The following is a 20266-nucleotide window of genomic DNA, read 5'->3' as shown; positions in this document are numbered from 1 at the left end:
TCCCCTCCTCCTGGTCTCCCAGGACCAGAAGAGGTATGAAGAGGCTGGAGCAAAGAGAAACAGAGTCTTCGGCTGCTGGGGAAGAATCTTGCAACTGCCTCACTGGGACAAGACCTACTGGGAAGAAAGGTAAAGGACCCCTAGACGGTTAAGTCCGGTCAAAGGCGACTTAAGAGGCTGCAGCGCTCATCTCGCTTTCAGGCTGAGGGAGCCGGCGTTTGTCCGCAGACAGCTTTCCGGGTCATGTGGCCAGCAGGTCTAAACTGCTTCCGGCACAATGGCACACTGTGACGGAAACCAGAGTGCACGGAAAGGCCGTTTACCTTCCCGCCGCAGTGGTACCTATTTATCTACTTGCGCTGGTGTGCTTTTGAACTGCTAGGTTGGCAGGAGTTGGGACAGAGCAATGGGAGCTCACCCTGTTGCGGGGATTCGAACCTACTGGGAAGACTTGCTGTGCTCACTAGGCATGCACTGTTTTGGGAGGGAGGGTTGAATGAAGAGCTAACGTCACTGACGCAAGTGGTTTTTCTTTATTGCTGACACAGTGTCTTACTAGAGCTGAGCAATCAGCACGAAGGTGGCGCTTTTCAGCCACTAAGAGGCTCGCCCTTTGATCTGATCGGAGCCAATCCGAGAGGACGGAGGCGAATCGGTGCCTGAGGATGGGCTCCTGGGGCCAGTTGAGAGAAAAGGCATAGGAAGAATTTGAGTAGTTCTGGATGCTCCAGAGCTAAGCGTTTAAGAAACACGCAGAGGGCCACAAACACCCCCAGTTCCTGGGCTTGCCGTTACGGAGCAGAGGGCTGCGATTTTAGGCCATGTCCCCCATAACACATAGCCCCATCCTCCACCCCACCTATGGTGCGTTCCCCCGCATCCACTGCCAACCCATAATGCTCCTTTGTACCTCGTACTCCTGAGAGAGTTTCAGGTTGTCGTTGGCCTTGAGGTGCTCCGTGTGGTCTGCCAGTTCCGAAATTGGGATGGGTGGGTGGCTCAGCATACCTATTCGGGGGGGGGGGAGGAGACAGGTGTGTGGGGGGGAGAGAAGTGGGAGGGAAAAGTGGCCTTCAATTAAAAACAAAAAACACACACCGTTCCGTAGCAAACATACAATTCAGATTTTTTTAAGTTTTTATTTTCGAAAACAAAAAACTGCAATGAAAGGAGGGTTAGAAAGGAGTGCGGGGGGTGGGGTGGGGTGGGGGAGAGAGAGAAACTGTGAGGGCTCGAAATTGTGTCCTTGGAAACTGGAGAGGGAAATGAAGAGAGTTCTTTCCCCGTGATGGCCCCGTTCTCGACATTTATCGATAAATCGGAAGGGAGGGGAGGGCATTTCTCCCCCCCTTCGTTTTTATAAAGAGAGACGAACTAACAAAAGGAGCAAACGAGAACAGAAGAGAAAAAAGATTCTGATAGCAGGCACTTCGCAGCGATTCCAAATGGTGATGTCGCGAAGGGAGGGTGGTGTCGGGCGGGAGGGAGCGAGGGAACGGCCCCCCCTCCAAGAAAAGCAAAATAAAGTCGGCAGAACGCCAGTGCCAACACAGCAAACAAACGACGTGTCAAGGGCAAAGGGGGTCGTTGCAATGATAAATAATACTAATATATATATAGAAACCCAGATAAAAACAAGACACACCGCACAGAGGTTTCAAAAGGGGGGGGGTATGGTTGAGTTGGCCAGTGAAATGAGGAGAGTGCGATGCGCCTGGGGTGGTGCTGGAAATGGAGGAGGAAAAGTAGAGGTTTCCCAAAAGGTAAGAGTGTCTTTGTCTCGCCCTGAAGATAAAGGAAGCAGCTGCAGCAGGCAGCCAGAGTGGTGCCCCCCCCGGAGGTAGTTGCTTTGACTACAACTCCCATCATCCCTGACAACATCTGGGTGGGGGCAACACCTGGTCTGTACCGGCAGGCAGCAGCTCTGCATGGTTTCCGGCAGTCTGACGACAGACTCGTGCAAATATTCTATAGAGAGAAACTACCTTGCACTGAGTCAGTGAGCTCAATATTGCCCATGCTGGCTAGCGCTGAATCTCCAGGGTTCTCTGCCAGCCCTGCTTGGAGATGAATTTGGGGCCTTCTGCATGCCAAGCAGGTGAGCTGTCGACCTTCCCATAAGGGGTCTGGAAGGGGAGAGCTTCTGCAGGAAGAATGCCATAGTAGTGCATTGCACCACAATGCACACTACGGAGGATCGGGTGTCATTTAAATGTTCGGAACTTGCCTTTGAGGCAGAGGGGGCTCATAGCACCCTCCCCTAATAACACCTAACATTCATTCATCTTCCTGGAAGAGCCCATTTCTGAGTCACTAAGAGACTCCTTTCTCTCCATCATTTGGGAATAAATTGGTCTTGTGAAAGCTGCCGCCCCAGCTACTATCAGAGGTTTCCTGAAAACAATGCTATAAAATGCAGAATAGTTATTTGAAATCTTATCACATGGGGAAGGGGAGAAACGTTCTACTGCACTGGGCGGGGTGGGGTGGTAGATTTCTCCACTTCCAAAAAACCAAGGTTTATGGAAAAGGTCACTTGGTTGAGCCCAATTTTAAGTCCTACTCAGAGCAAATCCATTGAAATTAATGGATGTGACCGATACCCATTAATTTCAATGGGTCTGTTCTGAACAGGGCTTAAGTTGGCTACAAACCACTTCTACAGCATTTTGGAAATGTTTTCAACTTCTTTCTCATATTTTTTAATTAAAAAAAGTCAGGCCTCTTTTTGGGAGAGGGTGTTTGTTAAAGAGACTGCAGGTCTTCTCGTGGTCATTTGCAAATCTGGAGGAAGGAAACCCTCTTGGTGGTTTGGTGCTGTTCCCCTCGAAAGGAGGGCAGAATCTGTCCAATGAAACTATTCCCAGATCTCTAATTCTGCTGCAGTTTTTTTTTTAACATAGCAGCAGTTTTGGATCCTTCTCCCCAGGAAAACTGGGGGGCAAAGCTGAGCCATCAGTTCAGCAACAGCCCTCCCATCTATGAATAAGTCTAACTCTCTTTTAAAGCCACTGCTTTAAAACAGGTGGCCATTGCTAAAAGTCCTTCCTTTTATCTGCCAGAAATCTTCCAACATTCACCCTGCTAGACAAATGCCAGTGTTCAGAATGCCTTTGCTTAACCTGAAAGACTTCAGCCTGTCCTCACATGTCTGAGGTTGTTGGGCAAAGGCACCACGGACAGAACTCATTCTTCCTTTTGAAATTGGGCAGGTGTCCCCCAAACCCCCTTGTACGCCTTTCCAGTTCTGGTAGCTGTTTAGGCATGAGATCCACAGGATTTCCTCTTCTCTCTGAAATCTGCAGCTAGCGTGTTTTTGTGTGTGTGTGTGTGTTAAACCAGCCCTGGCAAACAGAATTTCGATATGATTAAGAAGGCTGCAAGGGAGTTGGCGCATGAGAATGACGCCTGAAATTGCAAGGAGAAATAGAAAAAGCGGCGTGTGCGTGAAAATAGTATCTTATTACATTTTTTTTTAAAGATTCCACACCGCTTGAATTTGTGGAAGGAATGTGAGGGCGCAGAATCAGCGCCGCTAAGGAAACGTTCACATTAATTAAGCTGATTCATTGTGGAACTGTCTTATGACAATGCATAGATCCAGAGAAGTTACTGCCTAGAAAACGCCGTGGCATAAATCAGTTACAGGCCAATTTCATGCATGCTTACTCAGTAGTGACTTCAGCAAGACTTACTTCCAAGAAAGGACAAATAGGACTGTCATCTTAGAGCAATTCTACACTTTATTCAGAAAGGGAGGGGGGCAGATTTCTGGACTCTACAACAGACAGTTGCAGATGAGCTGTGTGTTTTGGTTCTAAATGTTTGCCTTATGTAAAAACATCTCCTTGCAGGAAGTAAGCTAGCAAATCAGGACCCTTTCTCCCTAACCATGATAACCTTCGGCAGGAACAAACTTTTGCTTAATAAAGAGAAGCACTCAAAAAACAGCTCCCTCTCGCCTGCACTTAGACGCCTTATGGTTTCACTGCCACAGATGCCTTTCCGGGGAACTGCAGTTTGCAAAAGAGATAGGTGCCGATCTCAGCAAAGCCCACAAATTATTGGGAGTTCTCAGAGAGAACCTATGGCAGTTAAACCGGTTTAAAATGTGCAGTGTAGGCATATACCCTAAGAAGGCACTCTCTGACGGTTGCCTAGATGGGACAAAAAATATTTGCGGGTTGTGTGTGTGTGTGTGTACAATGGATCATCAACTCTGCCTGTCAAGTTCCAAAGGCATTGAGAGCCATGGGGAGTCAGTTGGTGGTCATGGGAAATGAGTTGGGAACCACGGGAAGTGAGCTGGGAACCATGGGAAGTGAGCTGGGAACTATGGGAAGTTCATTCCTCCTTCTGAGAAACCACCGCTGTGACTTGGGAACGGGAAAGTGAGAGGTGGGGGGAGATGATGGGGAGCCATGGAGAATTTCGAGCCCTTTTGGGGGTTGCATGGTTAAAAGCAGCATCAAGCAGCAGCGGCAGCATAGCAGTAAAATAACCTGAGAACTCGGGGACAAAGATGGCAAAAGCTAGTGCTGTGTTCACCAGTTTTACAGTGTGCTTTTGCAAAAAGCTGGCTTTCTTATTCACCAAACCCGGCAAGGAAGAAAGACTGTAACAGGTGGAAGGGGTGGAGATTGTGAAAGAGGGTCTCTCTGCTCCCCTCTCCCACCCTTAGAGGTGCAAAAGGCAAACCTGGGAGCCAGAAAACACAGGAGAATAGCAGTTGTCAACCACCGAAACCTAGCAGATACCTCTGTAGACCAGAAAGGGCAGCTTAGCTAGGTAATGCATTTCCTGCTTCGATTAGTTTTTATCCAGACCTTTCGACTTCATAAATGTCCCCAAAAGGGCTATGCAGATACCTTCCTGAAACCTCTCACCCAACTATTCTCCATCCTTAACCCCGGATCCAGAACAGGTAAACAGACAGGGCCTAGCCTACAGTCTCTACTCGTAAGTTCAGACATTCAGTTCAATGGGCTGGACTGCAGCTTTAGCTATCCAGTGAGATCAGTAGCAGTGAAGCCTGTTGTGTGATTACTCGGGTGCAAGTTTCCCTGAGCTCGATGGGGCTCAGTCATCTTTTGCAAGTGGACTGCAAAAAAAACCTACCAAGGAATAAAAAAAGTACAGTCATACCTCAGGCTGAAGTCACTTCAGGTTAAGCCTTTTCGGGTTGCGCTCCGCAGCGACCCGGAAGTAACAGAGCACGTTACTTCCGGGTTTTGCCGCTCGCGCATGCGCGGATGCTCAAAATGACATCACAGACATGCGCGGAAGTGGCAAATCACGACCCGCGCAGACTCGCGGATGCGGAGTGTGTTCGCTTCAGGATGCAAACGGGGCTCCAGAACGGATCCCGTTCACATCCAGAGGTACCACTGTACTTGAAATTCCAGGGGATTTAAGCGGACACCTATGAAAGAGGCCAGTAAACCCACCCCCCCAAAAACAAATTGTGTTTACTTCGCATGGGAAAGGAGCAAGTTAAGTAATAGAAGGCCTCTGTGAGTCAAAAGTACTTATCCACAGAGGAGGGTGTCCACTGTATCTCTGAATGATTCATTACCCTGAGCATACCTCTTTCTCTTCGGGTTCCCTGCAGATGAGTTAACTTGTACTCCTAATGTGGAGATGCAACAGAATTAGCCCAGCTCAGAGAAGGCTGACTGCTGCAACCCTGTGCAAAGCTTGAGGTGGGTATATTTTCAAGTTTAGTGTCTGGATCAAGGGAAGTAATATTCCCTCTCTATTGTGCCTTGGTTAGACCACAACTGGAACACTGTGTTCAGTTCCGGGCAGCACAATTTAAGAAGGTTATTGGCAAGCTGGAAGGTGTGCAGAGCAGGGCGACCAAGATGATCAGGGGTCTGGAAACCAAGCCTGATAAGGAACGGTTGAAGGAGCTGGGTATGTTCAGCTTGGAAAAGAGGAGACCGAGAGGAGATACGGTAGCCATCTTGAAATATCTCAAGGGCTGTCACATGGAAGAGGGAACAAGCTTGTTATCTCCTGTTCCGGAGACCAGGACCCAAATCAATGGATTAAATTACGAGAAAGGAGATTCTGACTCAACATTAGGGAGAATATTCCGGTGCTTAAGAGCCATTTGACAGTAGAACGGACTTCCCTCAGAAGGTGATGGACTCTCCTTCCTTGGAGGTTTTTAAGCAGAGCTTGGACGGCCACCAGTCCGGGACGATTTATCTGAAATTCCTGCAGTGCAGAGGGTTGGACTAGATGATCCTTGGGTCCCTTCCAATCCTACGCTTCTCCCCATTTACGAGAGTTTCAGAAACACCCCAAGTTTCCTCAGGCTCCCCTTGCCAACTTGAGGAGTGCGGGGGAAGCATTCTAACCCCCTAAACCACTGCAATCCCTCCTTTTGATTCCGGTACCAGTCCCTTCCTGCAAGGGTTGCTATGATTGTGGGAATCTGGCTTTAGCCACCTATCTGCTTCTCGTACTACTTTCTGCATTTTGGTGCCTGGGAGAGAGAGGCCGCCCCTCCCTTCTCTCTCCGCCCCCCTGTCCCCCCCCAACCCCACATTTTGCTCAAAGTCAAAGCAGCTTTCCGGGAAATCAAGCTGTTGACCGAGTCCATATTTTCTGGCTTTGAAAGAGAGAGATCTTAGGGGAGAGAGTTCTCATCTAGCGTTTCAAATCCCTTGAAATCTCCTTAATCTTGTTATTGCAAAGAATTCAAGCTCCTCTCTCTCTCTCTCTCCACCCCCCCTTCATTCTTTCTACGAGCCGGATCATTTGACGGACAAAATCGGCCCAACATCTGCTGCCTAGACCAGAAGCCTCCCATGCTGCCGCTAAAGTAATTGTAGCTCAACAGAAGAGGCCTGCTGTTGCCGCTTGCTTCTTTAAACAAAAAGCAAAAAAACAGCTCAGGTGCTTAGTAAAACGATGGGCTCCAGAGAGGATTACAGTCCCCTGAAATTCTTCTGCAGCTGAGGAGTTGCCGTATTTTTCGCTCTATAGGACGCACTTTTCGCCCTCCAAAAATGAAGGGGAAATGTGTGTGCGTCCTTTGGAGCGAATGCAGGCTTTCGCTGAAGCCTGGAGAGTGAGAGGGGTCGGTGCGCGCTCCCCGGGCTTCAGGCATCTATCCAAAAGCCTTCGGAGCCCGGCGGGAGTTCCCGCTGGGCTCCAAAGGCTTGTGGATAGCAGCCTGCAGCCCGGGGAGCGCAGCGACAGCTCCCGCTACGCTCCCCGGGCTTCAGACAGCTATCCGCAAACCTTCGGAGCACGCCGCCAGCCCCGGGAGCGGCGGCAAGGCTGCGCGCAACCTTGCCGCCGCTCCCGGACCTGTTCTGGGGCTGGGGGAAGCTCGGGCTTCCCCCGCCTTGGCCCCGCGGCTAAAAACGAAGCCAAGACAGCGAGTGGGATCCACCCTCCCGGCTGAAGAGGTTGCGCGTGGCTAAAGAGGAAGCCAAGACAGCCAGCATGATGAATCCCGCTGGCTGTCTTGGCTTCTTTGCTCTTTGGGGCTGGGGGAAAAAAAATAATTTCCCCCCTTTATTTCCCCCCCTAAAAACTAGGTGTGCCCTATGGTCTGGTGTGCCCTATAGAGCGAAAAATACGGTAATGGTCGTGGGTTGTTGTTTTTTTGCTCCCACAGTCGTGGAATGCCAGCTCAGGGTTCCTTTCCTAAAAGACACCCACATTTAAAGCACATGCGCCGCCCCCCCCGCCCGCAAAGAAGGCTGGGAACCATAGTTTGCACAGGGCGCTTGGGGGGGGGGGGGGTAAACAACAGTTCTCAGGATGCCGTGAGATGACGAACGTTGTCTCTGCTTCTGAGATGGGAAGCAGCACCTAGCACAGCTTTTCTCAACCTGTGGGTCCCCGGATGTTGTTGAACTACAACTCCCATCACCCCTAGCCAGCGAGGCCAGAGCTCAGGGATGATGGGAGTTGTAGTCCAACACCACCTGGGGGCCCACATGTTGAGAACTGCTGAATTTCCTATACATCAGGGGCGGGGAATATTTTCTCAGCCCGGGGGCTGCAGTCCCTAACAGGAAACCTAATGTGCCCTCCCTAGGTGAGGAGGAGATGAAGGGGGAGGGCCGCCCCCACCTTGTTCCACCCCACTTCCACACACAAAAGACCCTCGGAGCAAGTTCTGGGAAACAGCTGACTGTGCTGGCTGTTCGAAGGTGGCCCTGAATTCTCTGAACTGTCATACAAGTGGGGGAGATGGGGGAAATTAATGATCGTAATATATAAATGCAAACTGCTATACCGATAAACACGTGGGAGGGTTGCATCCAACTGAGTTCTGCTCAAGAGTAAACCCATTGAACCCAAGTTAGCCAAGACCTTTAACTGCAATGGATCTACTCTGAGTAGGGCTGCAACCCCGCCTGCTCATGAATATGCCCAATTGCAAAACATAATCCCAAGGGAAGTGAGGTTAGGATTGCAGCCCAAGTCGTAAATTAGCAGTGTCCATTAATGTAGGTGGGTTTACTCAGAGTAGGATTTAGTTGGGTGCAAACCAAGGAAGCGAATGAAAGTGACTTTCATAGGCTCACTGATTTCCACCACACGCTTAGTTAGTGGTACCCACTGAGATTAATGGACCAAAGACAATTCATTTCAATGGGACTGTCGCTGGATACAACCTGGTGGGTCTACTCTTGAGTAGAATTCAAGTTGGAATTCTGCTGCAGTCCCACAGGAGTAAATCCCACTGAACTCAACGGGGCTGACTTCTGCGAAGGTTATGCGCAGGATTGCAGCGAAACGCAACACACTGATCCAGTCGCAATTTCGACCGTTTTGCAAAAAGCCTTTTTCCCCCGAGAACTGTAAAACTGGAAGCACGGTTTGGAAATGAGACAAGCAGCAGCACGAGAGACGCAATGGCAAAAGCCACAGATATGCAGAGAGAAAAGGGTGTGAGAATGAGAATGAACATGAAAGGAAGAAAGTGCAACAGAAGGAAAACGAAATATATATATTTGGGGGGTGGGGAGAGGGGGGAGGTCGGGTGGCGCTGAGAAGAAGAGGGAGCACAACCAATGAAACGGACAGGAACAAAAACACACAGGAACTAACTTTCAAGGTCAAACTCAGGGTCACTGAGGGGACTGCTCAGCCCAGAATCTGCAGAAAACAGGAAAACAAAAAAACAAAACAAAAACAAAAACAAAAAACAAAACAAAATATATAGACTTTTATAAAAAAGGAAAAAACACTACTCAACCAAGAAAACAGAAAACGGAAAAAAGCAACACAAAATCCGAGAGGAAATGAAAGGTGTTTTCTTCTTCTTTCCCCTCCCTCTCCCCCCCCTCCACTTTTTTCTCCTTTTCACAAAGGGTTGGGCTTTGTCTGGTTTTTGGCCACGTTCTTGGGTGTGTGCATGGGGGGAGGGGGGGCAGGACTTAAAAGAGCTGCTTTGTTTTATCCAGAATCTTACCCCCTTCGCCTCCCCCCCACCCCAAAAAGCGGCTGAGCAACGAAGAAACGATTGAATGCATATCTTGATTTCAAAGAAACACTGAAGAAAATTTGGAGGAGGCGACCCCCCCCAACCGTCAAAGTCTCATTACATGTTAAATTTTGCGTTAAAAGTTAGGCGTGGGAAAATCTGTTACTTTCTCCATTTCCTCCTGTCTTTTAAGTTCAGCTCTCCGCTTTGGTTTGCAAAAAGAAAACCGCAATTAAAAACCCACCAGCGTTTCAATTCAGATCAAATCCTAACGCACAAACTTTCCCGTGCATTTTAGCCCAGCGCGCGTACTTTTCCCAATGCAATCTTCCCATAAGCGACACACCGTTTTGTATTGTCGTTTTCTCCAACGCATGCGTTTCATTTCGTTTTTTTTAAAACGACGCTTTGCCCTGATAACTTTGGGGTGAAGAACTACCATGCAAAATTCAGAGGGAGAGAAAATTGGCAAAGGACGGCCACCTTTTCCCGGTTCTCCGACTCTTTTGGAAAGTTTGGGTTAGTGAGGGCTGCCTTTAAAGATGAACAGGACTGAATCCCCTCCCTCCTGCCAACATTTGAGAGGGAGATATCGGTCCCTCTTGCTTTCTGGCAATAGCACCAGCGGATGTGGCAATAACTCTTTTTCGTCCTTGGTATCAACAGTTTGCTCACTGTGCAGAAAGCCGCAATGGAGACACAGCCCTCTCCTCAATGAATAATAATAATAATAATAATAATAATAATAATAATTCCCCTCCCATCTGACTTGCGGGCCCCAGCCACTCTGGGCAGCTTTTAACAAATATAAAAGCCAACCAGGTTGGCGGACATAGTTGCCTACTGCAGGAGGGAGTTCCACAGATTAACTATCATTGCATTAATGAAGAAGGGCTTCTGTCCTTTGGCCAAAGCGAGGGGGAACATGCAAGCAGCCTGCAAAGGGGAAGAGAAGAAGGAGAAGAAGGAGAAGAAGAAGAGGAGTTTGGACTTGATATCCCGCCTTTCACTCCCCTTAAGGAGTCTCAAAGCGGCTAACCATCTCCTTTCCCCTCCTCCCCCACAACAAACACTCTACCATACAATAATCTTTATTGTCATTGTCCCATACAGAACAACGAAATTGAAAAATCTACTTAAGACATTCAAAAACCAACAAGCCTGCTAACCCAGCTATCCCAGCCTGGTTAGCCCCCTAAAAACTCTCATACCCCATTTTTTAAATGCAATATACTCCCACAGAGACTACCTTACACTGCCTTTAAAACCAAAATCGCATTTGGGTAGAAACTGTTTCTCAGACGGCTAGTTCTAGTCTTTATAACCCTGGACCTTCTTCCAGAAGGCAGAAGCTGAAAGAGATCATTTCTGGGGTGCGCACTATCCTGCGCTATCTCTGCAGCTTTCTTATGGCACCTGGAAGCATAGATTTGATCTCAGGTGGGACGAGGGCACCCAATTATTCTCTCCGCAGTCTTGACAACCCTGGACAGCATTGTTTTTCCCCAGATGCGAATGGGGCTGAGAGACTTCAGAGAAGTGTGACTGGCCCAAGGTCACCCAGCAGCTGCATGTGGAGGAGCGGGGAAGCGAACCCGGTTCACCAGGTTACAAGTCCACCGCTCTTAACCGCTACACCACGCTGGATCTTGAAGGAGTTCCAGGTCAGACACAGATGATTCCTCACCAGATGCCCAGAGATGCCAAACATCGACACATTGTTCTCTGCTTCTGAGATGGGAAGCGGCACCTGGCAGCTTTCCTATATGTCAAGTGTGGAGAGCCTCGCATGGCTGCCTCGCATGCCATAATGGCAACTTTATAATAATAATAATTCTATTATTTGTACCCTGCCCATCTGACTGGGCAAGCGAACGAGGGAGAGAAGCAATGGGTGCAACCCCATTGCCATAGAATTGTGGGTTGGAAGGGACACCCAGAGTCATCTAGTCCAACCCAGTGCAACGCAGCAGGCTGCAACCCAGCCATGCAAAGAAAACCTCAGGCGTTCCTACACAAGCTGCAGGGCAAAGCAAGAAGTACATCCCGAATTGATTTGGGCAAAAGCAGTCACTGGGTTGATTCCTGCCATATAACAGCCCTTGGAATTAACTGATATTCCTTACACTGTTATGAGACGCGGGTGGCGCTGTGGGTTAAACCACAGAGCCTAGGCCTTGCCAATCAGAAGGTCGGCGGTTCGAATCCCCGCGACGGGGTGAGCTCCCGTTGCTCGGTCCCTGCTCCTGCCAACCTAGCAGTTCAAAAGCACGTCAAAGTGCAAGTAGATAAATAGGTACCACTCCGGCGGGAAGGTAAACAGCGTTTCCGTGCGCTGCTCTGGTTAGACAGAAGCGGCTTAGTCCTGCTGGCCACATGACCCGGAAGCTGTACGCCGGCTCCCTCAGCCAATAGAGCGAGATGAGCGCCGCAACCCCAGAGTCGGCCGCGACTGGACCTAATGGTCAGGGGTCCCTTTTACCTTTACCTTACACTGTTATGCATATATGTGTGCATACACCTGCAAGCGAGTGTGTGGTATGCATGCACGTTAAAAGCAAAACCCCAAACAAAACAACACAGGATCATTCCTAACCACACGCAGCAACCGGAAACCACGGAAAAAGCCAGGGTGAAAAAGTAAAATAAAATAAAAAAATTAATTCAAATCACTGAAAAAAAAACAGATAAAGACTCCATATTCTCTCCATTCTGGAGCTAGCCTTTTAAAATTCCCTTACTCCTGATCTCTAGCTGAATTCCAGGGCCTGGGACTCTTAGAAACAGGAACTAGTTATCCACAGAATTGCAGAACTGTAGAGTTGGAAGCAACCCCAAAGATCATCTAGCCCAACCCCGAAAATCCTCCCAGAATCCTCTCTGAGTCCTGGGGTGAACAAGTTTCAGCTTGGGCCAGAGGATTCTGCAATCCTGGTCTGGATCAAATAACGGATCCTTCCGTAGACAAAAATGGGAGACGTCAGTTGATGGGCAAGGGAAGGGGTCGACTCCCGCTCCCATTGTCCTTGACCGTTGGTTATGCTGGCTGGGAATTATGGGAGTTGTAGTCCATCAACAAGGTTGAAGAAAAGTGGTCGTATCCTTCAACCTTGGGTCTCCAGAGGCTGTCGAGCAACAACTGCCTTCACCATCAGCCAGCTTAGCCAACACTCCAGGATGATGGGATTTGTATTCCAGCAACACCTGGAAACCGAAGGAGCTCTAAAGCCCCAATATCTTATCTATGGACATAATACATACATGTTTTGCATTGTTTCATTATTATTACAATTTATTGAAGGCTGTTGCTAATTCAGCAGTTGCCCAAGCTAAGGGATGATGGGTGTTGTAGTCCGGCCCGAGACTGAAGAACATTCAGTTAGCGATAGCCTATAATAAACAGCAGCAGCTGTTGCACAATTGAGCGCAAAACCCGTACAATATATTTAGCTAGATATAAAGGAACCTTGATGTCCCTTCAGCTTTTGCGTCCTTCAGCTTTGAGTTCCCAAATCTAGACTACAAACCCCATCATCCTGGATAATCTGCCTGATGACAATGGGAACCAGAAAATCATAGAATTGCAGAACTGGAAGGGAACCCTACGGTAACCTAGACCAGGCACCCCCAACCTGCGGCTCTCCAGATGTTTTGGCCTACAACTCCCATGATCCCTAGCTAACAGGACCAGTGGTCAGGGATGATGGGAATTGTAGTCCAAAACATCTGGAGGGCCAAAGGTTGGGGGTGCCTGGTCTAGACCCTGCAATCGCCGGAATCTCAGCTAAAGCATCCGTGGCAGATGGACACCCAACTTCTGCTTAGAAACCTCCAAGGAAGGAGGCAAATTATGGACCGGATCTGGATCCCGCCCCCTCTGGCTCCCCGCCAACAAAAAGGTATTTCCGTCAACAGACATCTTGTGTGCCTAGAGAGGCTGATAAACTAGCGGCAACTGACAAAGAGCCCTGGAAATTAAGCCCCCCTTGTTCCTCTTCTCTGAAGCCAGGGCTGAGAATGTGCCAATAACATCAGTTACAACAAATAGCAGTAGCAGTAATAATAATAGCTGCTCTCATTATTATCATCAAAATCCCGCACCAATGAAAGTTGGATTCTGGACTATAAATCCTTGCAAAACGTAAGTGCGTTTCCACTAATTTTTGGGCGTAATTTATTGTGCTCCACCTCCCACAAATTTGGCATCATTAATTTTGAGTTCCACTAGGCAAATCGAGAGGGGAGGGGACATCAAATCGCACCCACAGCCCATCCAAGCACTAGAATTCCCATCCAGGCAGCCTTGCCTTGCGCCCTGAGCTTCTGCCAAGCCTTCCCTGCACACTTTCAGACTTCTCTGTCTGGTCATGAGGACTAGCGCCTCGCCTTTAAAAAGCAAAAGTAATAAATTAAATTTTGCAATTTTTTTTTGTTCACTTCTGCACGGAGCAGTGCTGCCGAAACCTACCTACCTAAATCCAGAAAGCTTCGTTTAAAAAACAAAAACAAAAACCAGAAAAGAAAACAATCATTAGAAGTCAAAAGGCAAGCTTACATATTGGCAGAAGGCACAGATAAAACAGTAATTGTTTTAAACCAGGAAAGCCTACAGCCCTTACTCGCTTCCCCAGGAAAAGAAGAAAAGTATCAGTCAGAGCACCAGGCAGAGAAACGTATGGGATTTCGCCCTTGCGTTGCTCGTGTTCATTCCAATACATTAGGGAACAATAAGGACTAGGAACTTGCTTTTTTAAAATTAAAAAAGAGAGAGAAAAAGAAAAGAAAGCAGAGCTAGATCCTGTGGCCACCATCTCATTCTGCAGCTTTTCGGCGATCGTCAAATATCGCGGACACAAACAGCCCTGGCCAAAGGTCCATTACGATTTGCCGCCCGTGGCCAGAGGTCTCCCTAGCAGGCGAACCTGCCGCTGCCGCCTCTGCCCCACACGATCTGGGCATTTCCTCCTCCTACCTGAGATGTTGCTTGGCGACGACAGCCGTTTGCAAAGGCCGCAGATATAGCCTGGCCTCACACTCTGGCTGGCAGCAACCAAGCCGGGCCGGTCTTTCTTCGAGTGAAGTTTCAGGGGGCGAGGGGAGATTCCGGGGGTGCTGGTGGCATGCGGCCTGTTTACCTGGGGTCTGGAAGTTGATGCGTCTCATCTCCACAGGGTCCTTGGGGTGGTGAGGCGTGATCTCTGCGTTGTTCAACATGCATTTGATGCGCGGCTCCGAGTCTTTTCGTTTGCTGAGGAGCAGGAAGGAGAGAGAGCGAGCAGATAAAAGACAAGGCTTTAAGAAGTCATGTGCAGCGCTGCACCTCTGTCAGTTTTGGGGACCCCCTGGTGCCCCTCCAAATGTTGCCAAGCTCCAGCTCCCAGGAGTCATAGCAGACAAAGGTCAGGGATTATGGGAGTCCAAGAGTCCAGCAACTTTTGGGCCGGGGAGGGGGGCATAGCTGTCAACTTTCAGATTTGAAAATAAGGGATCAGCAGCCTCACCTATCCCAGGGACAGTCTACAGGATATCTAACAATCCGGGATAGCAGCGGGAAACCGCGCTGGAATAAGGGAATTTCCCCCAACTTGGCTTAAAAGGTAAAGGTAAAGGGACCCCTGACCATTAGGTCCAGTCGTGACCGACTCTGGGGTTGCAGCGCTCATCTCGCTTTACTGGCCGAGGGAGCCGGCGTACAGCTTTTGGGTCATGTGGCCAGCAGGACTCAGCCGCTTCTGGTGAACCAGAACGCCGTTTACCTTCCCGCTGGAGCGGTACCTATTTATCTACTTGCACTTTGACGTGCTTTCGAACTGCTAGGTTGGCAGGAGCAGGGACCGAGCAACGGGAGCTCACCCCATCGTGGGGATTCAAACCGCCGACCTTCTGATCGGCTAGTCCTAGGTTCTGTGGTTTAACCCACAGCGCCACCCGCGTCCCTCAACTTGGCTTACGCTGCGCTTAAATGAAAAACAACACCACCACGAAACTGCACATTACGGTTCCCAAACAGGCTCTCAAAAGCAGTGTCAAATTAATTCTGACAAAATCTGTGCAGGGCAAAGTGAATCTCATGAGGCAGGGTGTTCCACAGTCTAGTTGTTGCTACCTAGATTTCCAACAGCCGAGGGAACGAGCGTTAAAACCAGAAGAATGCTTGGCTTTGATAAGTTATGGCTGCTGAATGTCAGGACGGTCAGACAGGCAGGACAATTCACAGGTCAGAATGAAGACTCGAGACTCAACGCGAAGTCGACTTTTTTATTATTCAGAAAAGGAGAACGCAGCAGAGTTCATCTAGGCTTGACATTGAAGATGTTGCTGGGACAGACATCTCCTCCAAGTGGATGAAAACTACGGCAAGGAGGAGACAAGGCTCTTTGTGATCTGGGAGTCCCCAGGCTCTGTGGTTAAGGCCATAAGAAAAGGCTTCTGGATCAGGCCAGGGGGCCACCAACCTGTTACCCCCAAACCCCTAAAGGGAGGCCAAACCATCTCATCCTCCTTGCCTATCCACCAAGATCAGCCAGAAAGTTTTTCCTTCACGGATGGAGAGGGAACAATGGAAAATATCACCTAAGAAGCAATACCTTGTCTGTGGAACTCTCTGCCTCATGAGAATCCATTTTGTCCCATCCTTGGTGATTTTCTGCCTCCAAGCTAAGGCTTTTTCTTGTTACTTTACACTTGCCTTTTCTGTTTCACTAAATGTATCCCCACCCTTCCTGGCTTTTGTTTAGCAGTGATTATCTTTTAACGGCATGATCTGGAATTTAGATGTTGTTTGCGTACTGGTTTTAATTGCCTTGTGAGCTTCCCTTGCGTGTTCTGTTAAGGTTGGAAAAGTGGGATATAAACAATGCAAATAAATAAAGACAAACAGCACCCGGACCTATCAGGGTTTCGTTGCGGTTTTTTCCAAGAAGAAAAAGCAGCGTCAACATACAAAACGTCAAATCTATGGTTGGAAGCCAGCAATCCAATAGCCAGCCATCTGGAAAGCCCAAACTTTATTGTCTAAAGCCTTGAGAAATAGCTTGTTCTCCCCCCATGAGGTCTCCTGAACTAACTGCAAATCAACTTTTATGGGAGAACCGAGCTCTAGTGCGAGTGGAGAAATATGTGACCCAAACTCAAATAATTCCAAGAGCCTAGGAGTGTTGCCAGAAAACTGCCCTCTCCACCTGCAACCTGTTTTTGGACAGGTTGCAATATCGTTCCCTTTGGGTTGTCCTCCCTCTTTACTCGAGGGTTAAACCTTGTTGGCACTTTTAGGAGCAGCAATGTTTCAGTAGCTCAGCTGCAGCTTAAAGTGCCACCTTTGTTTTACTGATTGCCTTTTGGTTCCTAAGGTGCAGCTGACTGCCTCCTGAATCAGAGACCGGGAGTTTTTAAAAACCCTTACCTGTCTGGTTTGCTGTCCAGGGAAGCAGTAAAAAAAGAAAGAAAGAAAGAAAGGAAGGAAAAAGAAGAGAAGGAGGAAAAGATAAAGATGAGGTTAGTAAGAGTCGCCCTTCACATCCCTTCACCAGGACTCTCAACCATCTGAATTATAGGAATCTTTAAAATAGTGGGTCGTATATACCTGTATACCTGAAGGAGCGTCTCCACCCCCATCGTTCAGCCCGGACACTGAGGTCCAGCGCCGAGGGCCTTCTGGCGGTTCCCTCACTGCGAGAAGTGAGGTTACAGGGAACCAGACAGAGGGCCTTCTCGGTGGTGGCGCCCACCCTGTAGAACGCCCTTCCATCAGATGTCAAGGAAATAAGCAGCTATCTTGTTTTTAAAAGACATCTGAAGGCAGCCCTGTTTAGGGAAGTTTTTAATGTTTTATCGTGTTTTTACCACTCGATTGGGAGCCGCCCAGAGTGGCTAGGGAAACTCAGCCAGATGGGCGGGGTATAAATAATAAATCGTGTGTGATTGACCCCTTGCAACATATTGTCTCTGGTCATGGCAGCTCCTGACACTTCTGTAGGAAGTGAATGGCATCCCTTACCTCCCCCCTGCCACGCACAATCTTCCACATTTATTTATTTATTCACCAATTTGATTTATATCCCATGTTTCCTCCAAGGAGCTCAGAGAGTGGCAAGTACATAAAACCTTCGTGTTCCTTCGTTTTATCCTCACCACATCCCTGAGAGGTAGGGCAATCTGAGAAAAGAAGTGGACTGGTCCCCACGGTCACTCAGTGAGCTGCATGTGGCTCAGTGGGCAGGATTCGAACCCTGGTCCCCCAGGTCCTAGCCCAATACTCTAACTCAGCGGTTCCTGAACTCTTTTTGAGCCACTGCCTCCTTGGTTCCACAAACTCACCCCCAGTGCCTGCTACCCTATGAAAAAGGCGTTATTCAAAGTTTTGCATGCCACCGCTAAGGAAGATAGCAATGCAATGGATTTCAAAACGTCCATGATTAAATACACACCGTGTTAAAAGTACAATGAAAACGGCTTAGTTTATTTAACTCCATAAAATGGATGAATTCAGGACTCTGGGGTTGGAAGGGACTTCTAGAGTTATCCAGTCCAACCCGAATCGCAGCTAAATCACATGTGAAGATTCACACGGAGCTGATTCTCGTTTCGCTGTGTCCCCACAAGCACCGTACATTCAAGAGTGAGATGCCGTATTAAACATATTAAAGGTCACAGTCCATCACAAAACAGCCATGGCTTCCCCCCACCCCCAAAGGATTCTGGGGGTGTAGTTTGCCAAGGGTGCTGAGAGTCGCTTGCAGATCATCCCCACGGATCTGGCAGAAGGAAGGGACCGTCTTGCACCAGGTCCAAACCTCGCAGTCTTCTGCCAAAGATTCTGGCCGGCTCTCCAACACTTCAAAGCTTAGAGCGCTTTAACGGTTAATCCCTTTCCCCAGGGAACTCTGGGAATTGCAGCTCTGCGGGGTTGTCTCCCAACAACTCCTGGCTACTTTAGCAAACTACAATTCCCAGGATTCATTGGGGCGAGGGGGGAGCCATTATTGTTTTATCAGGGGTGCCCAAACATTTTCCAAAGAGGGCCAGATTTGATGAAGTGAACATGCATGAGGGCCATAGCTGTCAACTTACAGATTTGAAAATAAGGGACCGGCAGCCTCAAAAATAAGGGATCAGCAGCCAAAATAAGGGATTTTCCCAGCACAGGCATGTTCAACTTCTGAGCCCCTCCGAGCCAAAGGCAGAAAGCTCAGCCAGCAGCCCAACGAAGCCTCAAGCGGTGGTTCCCACAGCACAGCAACCCGGCAAAGGGGATGCAGCAAGGAAAACCACTGTCACCTCTGCGCTGGGAAGCGCTGAGCAAAGGCGAGTCCCCAGGCAACGCGGCCGATTTGATCGGCACAAGGTATGCAAGCTCCACCCCCCAGTCGTTCTTGGAACCTCCCTCCTCCCTGGCCGGCAGGGAGGGAGGGAGAGGAGCTGCTTCCTTTGAAACCCGGGAAATTTAAGGGACATCATCAATAAGGGACAGCAGCGGGACACAGCCCTGGGATACTGGGATAAGGGACTTTCCCGCCAAATAAGGGATGGTTGACAGCTATGGTGAGGGCCGACCAAAGTTGCTGAGCTTTTTTTAGGATTTTACCCCAGGACATATACCGTATTTTTTGCTCTGTAAAACGCCCCTTTCCCCCCCTAAAAAGTAAGGGGAAATGTGTGTGCGTCTTATGGAGCGACTGCAGGCAGGAGGCTCTGCTCAGCACTCCCTTTAAAGAGCCGCGTGGAGTGTGTGTGCAGCTCTTCCGCATGCTCTTTAAAGGGAGCGCGGCTCTTGGGGGAGCCTTAGCCGTGCGCAGCCTCTCCCGGGCAGGGGATGAAAGCTGCCCTTGCCCGGGAGAGCCTGCGCACGGCCAAGCAAGAAGCCAGGATCACTGCGCTGCGATCCTGCGGGCTGTCCTGGCTTATGGGATAGCTGCGTGCAGCCTCCCCGGCCCAGGAGAGGCTGCATGTGGCTATCCCATAAGCCAGGACATCAAGCTTCTGGGATTCAGAATATTTTTTTCCTTGTTTTCCTCTTCCAAAAACTAGGTGCGTCTTATAGAGCGAAAAATACGGTGCTGCCATGGGGGCCGGATTAAATCGAGGCCCCTGAAACAGACTTTGGACATGGCTGTTTTAAGTGGTATAATTCTGCTTCTAATGCGTAGTGGTGCCTGGATATAGTAACAACGGCTTTTGGAAGACCGTGAGTTGTTGAGTGCCCCCTGCCTCCTAGCACGCCCCCCTCAGGATCACCCCACTTACCCACAGGGGGCAGTATCGCCCACTCTGAGAGCCACTGCCCTAACCACTACACCTCACAGCCAGCAGCATGCTTTGGAAACGCAAAACTTGCACGCGAAACCCCACTTACTTTTTGTAGAGGAGGATTGCGATGACGATGCAGATGATGAACACCACGGCCAAGACCGGTCCAATCACCCAGATCAGTCCCTCCTCGCCGTCAATCTTTGGCTGTGGGTCCGGGTTGTCTATCTGGATCGGGTCCGAAAAGGGGCTGGCAGCGTATAACTGAGGGAGAGGGAGAGAAAACAGGGAGAGCCGAGGGAAGGGAATCAGTAACGCGCAGGCGACGGCAAACATGGAGTCGCTTAGAATCAAACAGCTGGAAGGGGGACCCCCAGCGGTCCTCTAGTCCAGCCCCCGGCTGCAATGTAAGAATTGCAGTTAAATTAACAGTGGTGTTAAATTAACACTGGTGGGTGTTCTGCAAAAATAAACTTGCTGGAAAGGGTTGCATCTGTATTGTGGGTCAAAGCTTTTCCGTGCTTTTTTTTAAATAGAAAAAAATGGATATTGATTGATTTATTA

The 20266-nt window shown here is 49.1% G+C and overlaps 1 protein-coding gene across 7 annotated transcripts in view; it reads right to left on the bottom strand.

Moving 5' to 3' along the window:
- Window positions 1–20266, bottom strand: part of PTPRS (protein tyrosine phosphatase receptor type S) — a 322165-nt gene that overhangs the window by 32517 nt on the left and 269382 nt on the right. For 4 of the 7 annotated variants that reach the window (XM_053372614.1, XM_053372613.1, XM_053372615.1 and 1 more), the window contains 4 exons: window positions 19809–19966; window positions 14593–14705; window positions 9082–9129; window positions 911–1008 (listed from right to left, as the gene is read on the bottom strand). In XM_053372614.1, coding sequence (XP_053228589.1) covers window positions 911–1008; window positions 9082–9129; window positions 14593–14705; window positions 19809–19966 — 417 coding nt within the window. The remainder of the gene's footprint in view (window positions 1–910; window positions 1009–9081; window positions 9130–14592; window positions 14706–19808; window positions 19967–20266) is intronic. The other 3 variants (XM_053372616.1, XM_053372618.1, XM_053372620.1) reach the window with 1 other exon arrangement.

This window comes from Podarcis raffonei, chromosome 18 (assembly GCF_027172205.1).
Source record: "Podarcis raffonei isolate rPodRaf1 chromosome 18, rPodRaf1.pri, whole genome shotgun sequence".
Taxonomy (NCBI): domain Eukaryota; kingdom Metazoa; phylum Chordata; class Lepidosauria; order Squamata; family Lacertidae; genus Podarcis; species Podarcis raffonei.
This window is presented reverse-complemented; position numbering and strand designations above follow the sequence as displayed.